Source organism: Entamoeba histolytica, genomic scaffold (genome assembly GCF_000208925.1).
Source record: "Entamoeba histolytica HM-1:IMSS scf_1104750518191 genomic scaffold, whole genome shotgun sequence".
Classification (NCBI taxonomy): domain Eukaryota; phylum Evosea; order Mastigamoebida; family Endamoebidae; genus Entamoeba; species Entamoeba histolytica.
The window spans coordinates 6,129-12,543 of NW_001915239.1; the positions used below are offsets into that span (position 1 = coordinate 6,129).

Consider the following 6,415-nt stretch of genomic DNA (forward strand, 5'->3'; position numbering starts at 1 on the left):
AGAGATTTGTTTTTCTTTATCTCTTATTTCTTTCTTTAATTCTTTAGTATTTTCCTCTATCATTTCAATCTTCTTCTCTAGTGTGTTTGCATTTTGTTCTAGCATTTTGTTTCTCTTTTTCAACTTTTCAATTTCTTCTTTCATTCCTTCATTTTCTTTTTCCATCTTCTTTTTATTAGCTTGGATGCTTCGGATTTTTTCTTCTATATTATTTACTTCTGTGATTTTCTTTCCTTCTATCTCATTTACTTTTCCTTGTAGTTTTAAGTTTTCTTCTTCTAATTTTTCATTTTCTTTCTTCATTTCTTCATAATTCGTTTGAATCTTTTTAATTTGTATTTTCATTTCTGTAATTTCTTCTTCAAATTCTTTCCTAACTATTTCTTTTGCTTTTCTCATCATTTCTTCTGAGATGGCTTGTTCTTCTTCCATTCTTTCCATACTGTATTCTTTAACTTTTCTTTCAATTCAGTAATTTGATTTTTCAGAGCAAGTATTTCTTCTTTTTCTTTTTCTTCTTCTATCTTTTCTTCTTTATTTTTTGTTTCTTCTTGTATTTTCATTATACTTTCTGTTTCATTTATTATTCTTGCAATTTTACATCTATCATTCATTTCTTTAATTGGGTTTTTGTTTTTAATTTCTGCTTCTATAGCCTTAATGTCTTTTTCTTCCCAATCTTTTGTTTTTTCTTTAAACTCTTCTTTCGTCTTTTCAATTATTTTTTTCTTTTTGATTGAATATACTTCTTGTTGATTATCATACCATCTTTTTCATTAAAAATAATACAATTAATATTGGAGAGAAGATAGAAGGAGTAGTAAGTTATACAAATGAAAGTATTAGTTATTTAAATTTAGGAAAAGGAATTACAGGAAGATTACATAAAATTAATAGTACAAAGAAGATAGAAATAGGAGAGAAAATAGAATGTTATATTATTGGAATACAAGTTAAAGGAGAAATAATTAAAGAAAAAGGAAAAGAAATAGAAGGAAGAATAGAAATAGTTGAATTAAGTATGAAGGAAGAAGGAAATATGGAAGAAAAAATTCAAGAAGGAGAAGAAATCGAAGGAATTATTAGTAGAGAAATGAAAGATGGATATATAATTTCGTTTAATTCAATACTTAAAGGAAAATTAAATTATATTGAAATAGGAGATAATATTGAAGAAATTAATATAAATAAAAAAGAATATAATGTTGGAGATAAAATAAAAGTTAAAGGATATTATAGTAAAGAAAATATCTATTTAATAAAAGACAAAAAAGAAGAAATTAAAGAAGGAGAAATTATTGTTGGAGAAGTTATTGGTAATAATACAAAAGAATTAAAAATTAAAGTATTAATTAAAGGAAATAGAATAGGATATATTCATTATTGTGATATAAGTAATGTTTTTAATCCATTTCCAAGAGATTATTTACAAAATGGAAAATATATTAATATGTATGTACTTTCAAATAAACCCGAAATTTTATGTTCAATGAGAAAAGAATATTTAAAAGAAGCTTATGATGAAATATTCCCACCATTAATAGGAGGAGTTCAAACACGTATTGTAACAAAAGATACTATTAAAGAAGGAGAAATTTTAACAGGATATATTATAAAAAGTAGTGAAGAAGAAGGAGTTGATGTAATGGTATCAAGAGATGTAACTATTCATGTAGCACCAGGAGAATTATTAGATAATACAAGTTATCATGGGAAAGATTTTTCAAGAATCTTTTGTATTCAACGATTAGTAAAAGTAAGTATCATTGATAAAGAAGGATTAGAAGGAACATTAAAACAAAGTGTTATTTATCCAGGAATAATTAAATACTTTAAAGATATCAAAGAAAATATAGTAACTAAATGTGTTATAGTAAATATTACAAGTGAAGGATTGTTTTTAAGATTCTTTAATTCTAATATTCGAGGATTATGTCATTGTAGTAAAATAGAAGATAAAAAATTAACAAAGAAAGAAATGGAAAAGAGATTTAAAATTAAAGATGTCATAATGGCAAAAGTAGTTCATATTGACAAGAAGAAACATCGAGTTAATTTTAGTATCAAACCAGAAGATGTAGGAGAAGTAGAAATGAAAGATGAAGAAGAAACAATAGCTATTGATCCATGGAAATTAGCATTAAAAAGAAAAGAACAAAAAAGAAGAAATGAAGAAAAAGATATTGCAATTAAAGAAGAAATGAAAGATGAAGAATTTAAAGAAGGAGTAGAAGATGAGGCTAACATAGAATGGGATGATCCTACTAAAGAAGAAGAAAAACATGAAAATACTACTATGGAAGAGGAAGAAGAAATAGAAGAAGGTAAAGATAATAATAAAGAAGAAGGAAGTATGGAAGAAGATAAAGAAGAAGAAAATATGGAAGAAGAAGATAAAGAAGAAGGAGTTTGGAAGAAGAAGAGGAAAGAAGAAGGAAGTATGTATTAGAAGAAGAGGAAAGTGAAGAAATTGTATTAGATTTAGATGAATGTCAAAAAGGAGTTGAAAAAGACCCAGATAATTCAATAGAATGGATTAAATTAATGCAATGTTTCATTCAAAGAAAAGAAATAGATGAAGCAAGAAAAGTAGGAAAGACAGGAATAGAAAGTATCAATTTTAGAAAATTAGAAGAGAAATTAAATATTTGGAAAGCATTAATGCAATTAGAAGCTAATCATGGAGATGAAAAGAGTTTAAAGAAAGTATATAATGAGGCATTAGAGGTATGTGATAGGAAGAAAATCATGCTTCATATGATTCACATTTACAAAGAAAAGAAAGAGGTAGAAGAAGAAGAGAAAATCTTCAGAACATTATTTAAGAAAGTTAAAGGCAGTTGTAAAGTATATAAGAAATACTGTAATTTCCTAATGAGAAACAACAGAGAAGAAGAAATCAAAAACACATTAAGCAAAGCAAAAACAACATTAGATAAAAAGAAAATGATAAGTTTAGAAATTCATATTGCCCGATTAGAATATAAATATGGATCAGTTGATAAAGGAAGGTCAATGTTTGAAGATATTTTAACAAACAATCCAAAACGACATGATGTTTGGAATATTTATATTGATATGGAGAAAGAAGTAGGAGATGTAGGAGTAATAAGAAGAATATTTGAACGAATAGTTAAACAAAAACTAAGTACAAAGACAATGAAAACATTCTTAACTAAATACTTAGAATTTGAAAGAAAATATGGAGATGAAAGTAGACAAGAACATGTTAGAGACATTGCTAAATCATTTGTTTCAACAAAATGAATTGATTGATTTTTTAATAAAAAGAGAATAATATTTTAGAATTTTATTTATTGGTTGAAAAAGTATAATTTCAATTAGATTAATAAGAATGATATTATTGTATTTTTAATATTTATATTTTATTTTCTATTTATTTCATCATAATTAATTATTATATTTATAATGTATTTAAATGAAATTAAAATCATCTGATATATTTATAATGATTTTACATGAAATAAAACAACAAAATTATTTATAAAAGTATATTGAATAATATTGAAATGAATACCTTTGAAATAATTAATTAATTGAATTTATTCAAATATATATTATATTTTATATAGAAAATGATATAAATAATGTAGACATTGTAGATATTCATAAATTGTTAGATATGAATAATGAAACAATCAATTAATTCATTTGAAGGTGATATTGAGAAATAGATGATGTTAAATTAATTATTATCATTTTATTTTAAAATTATTTTTTTCAAGTTTAAAGATAATGAAGAAGAAATAAAGTGAATAATTTGAAATTGTAATTTTATTTTAATAATTGTTTCTAAAATGTCACTTGATAAAATTAATGAAATAATATTTTAATAAATAAGAAATAAATTCAAGTATTTTATATAAAATAATGAAATAGAACATAATAAAATTATGAAAAAATTCAAATTAAATTTACAATAACATTTAAAAGAAATAATAAAAAAGAAGAATGAAAGAGAATAATTAGAAATATAATGAACAAAGAAATAAAAGAGAAATAAAAATAAATAAAATTTAACACAAGAAATGAAGATAGAAAAGAAAATAAAAAAGAATAATGAAATAACAATAGAATCAATGATGAAAAATAATCGAATGAATAACATAATGAAATAATGAGTTATGAAGAAATAAATAAGTCTAAATAGTCAACATCAAATAATAAAATAAAGAAGAAAAGATAGATATACAAAATGAATAAAATGAAATAAAACAACAAATAGAAAATAAATAGAGGGTAATAAATAAAAAAAAGAAAAAGAAAAGGAAATAAAATAAATTATGAGAAGAAAATATATAAATTGAAACAACATTTGTGTTAATACAGTATGATAAAAATAACGACACAATCATGTTAACGAAATTGAAAATGAAAGAAAAGAAATAAAGAAATAAAAATAATAAACCACGAAATTCGATAAAAATGAATAGAAATAACATTACATTAACACCGATAATGCTATTTTTATGATTATGTAATGATAAAATAAAAACAAAACAGTGAAAAACATCACTGGAATAAAATAGAAATAATAGTAATTCTTCATTCAACAGTATTTAAAGAAGATGAAAAAGCTATAAAATAACAAAACATGTTTGGAATTAAAGATAGAAAAAAATATGGAATGAAAATACCAGAAAAGTTTTGTGGAATAGCTGATGAATGTTTTTCTGGATGTAATAATCTTAGGCAAATTAATATACCATCAAATATTGAATCAATAGGAGACTCTTGTTTTTCGGAATGTACATCATTAACAACAATTAATATACCAACAAGTGTTAGTGAAATAGGAGATGAATGTTTTAGTAGATGTACATTATTAAAATCAATTACTATTCCATCAAGTATAAGTAAATTAGGATATGGATGTTTTTCGGAGTGTTCATCATTAACAACAATTAATATACCAACAAGTGTAATTGAAATAGAAAGGAGATGTTTTAATGAATGTAAGTCATTAAGAACAATTGCTATACCAACAAGTGTAGTTGAAATAGGAGACAATTGTTTTAATGAATGTAAAATATTAACATCAATTACGATACCAACAAGTGTAAGTAAAATAGGGGATGGTTGTTTTTCAGAATGTTCATCATTAAGAATAATTTCTATATCTACAAGTGTAATTGAAATAGGATATGGATGTTTTAATGAATGTTCATCATTAAAAACAATTAATATACCAACAAGTACAAGTAAAATAGGAGACAATTGCTTTGATGGATGTAAAACATTACAATCAATTGACATACCAACAAGTGTAAGTAAATTAGGAGATGGATGTTTTTCAGAATGTTCATCATTAGACTCAATTACTATACCAACAAGTATAAGTAAATTAGGAAATAATTGTTTTAGAGAGTGTTCATCATTACAATCAATTGACATACCAACAAGTGTAAGTAAAATAGGATATAATTGTTTTTCTGGATGTACAAGATTAAAAACGATTACTATATTCACAAGTGTTAGTAAAATAGGAAGTTCTTGTTTTTATGGATGCTCATCATTAACAACAATTAGTATAGAAGATGTAAAATATATAAGTGAAGAAAGAATATTTATGAATGAAGCAGTGTTAATTAGTATTGAAATACCAAAGAATTTAAAAACAATAAATGGAAAGAAGATTGAAAAGAAAGATATTAATGAATTTATTATTCCATCAACAATCACTAAAATAGGAAATGGTTGTTTTGAAGAATGTGAATCATTAAAATCAATTACTATACCAACAAGTGTTAGTGAATTAGGAAATGATTGTTTTGAAGAATGTGAATCATTAACAACAATTAATATACCAACAAGTGTTAGTGAACTAGGAGATAGTTGTTTTAGTTCTTGTTCATTATTAACGTCAATTAATATACCAACAAGCGTTAGTAAAATAGGAAATAGTTGTTTTTATGGATGTACAAGACTAAGAACGATTAATATACCAACAAATGTTAGTGAACTGGGAAATAGTTGTTTTGATGGATGTTCGTCATTAACATCAATTAATATTCCATCAAGTGTAATTGAAATAGGAGATTGGTGTTTTTCAGAATGTAAGTCATTAAGAACAATTACTATACCAACAAGTGTAATTGAAATAGGAGGGTGGTGTTTTAATGAATGTAAATCATTAACATCAATTAATATATCCACAAGTGTTATTGAAATAGGAGATAATTGTTTTGATGGATGTCCGAATGAGTTGAAAAAGAATGAGGTATTAAGAAAGATATATTATAAAGATGACTGTGTCATTGTTTAAGTGAAGGAAATTAACCTAAAATAATTGAATTTTAAAATAAGAAATAAAGAATAAAATAAGAAAAGAAAATAAAGATATAATAAAAATTAAGAAGAAAATAATAAAGAGAAATTATAAGAATATAAACAA

The 6,415-nt window shown here is 23.6% G+C and overlaps 2 protein-coding genes across 2 annotated transcripts, besides 1 other annotated feature; both read left to right on the top strand.

Moving 5' to 3' along the window:
* Positions 1-770: part of a repeat region that runs on past the window's edge.
* EHI_124060 (rRNA biogenesis protein RRP5, putative) lies at positions 661-3,267 on the top strand (the record flags this gene model as incomplete). Its single annotated transcript, XM_643525.2, has 3 exons — positions 661-684; positions 806-2,407; positions 2,458-3,267. 3 exons carry the CDS (start codon positions 661-663, stop codon positions 3,265-3,267), a joined length of 2,436 nt encoding a protein of 811 aa, XP_648617.2.
* A 1,348-nt stretch (positions 3,268-4,615) lies between these two features.
* EHI_124070 (uncharacterized protein) lies at positions 4,616-6,286 on the top strand (the record flags this gene model as incomplete). The annotated part of the gene is made up of 1 exon (XM_001914209.1): positions 4,616-6,286. One exon carries the CDS (start codon positions 4,616-4,618, stop codon positions 6,284-6,286), a length of 1,671 nt encoding a protein of 556 aa, XP_001914244.1.
* Positions 6,287-6,415: the final 129 nt, after the last annotated feature.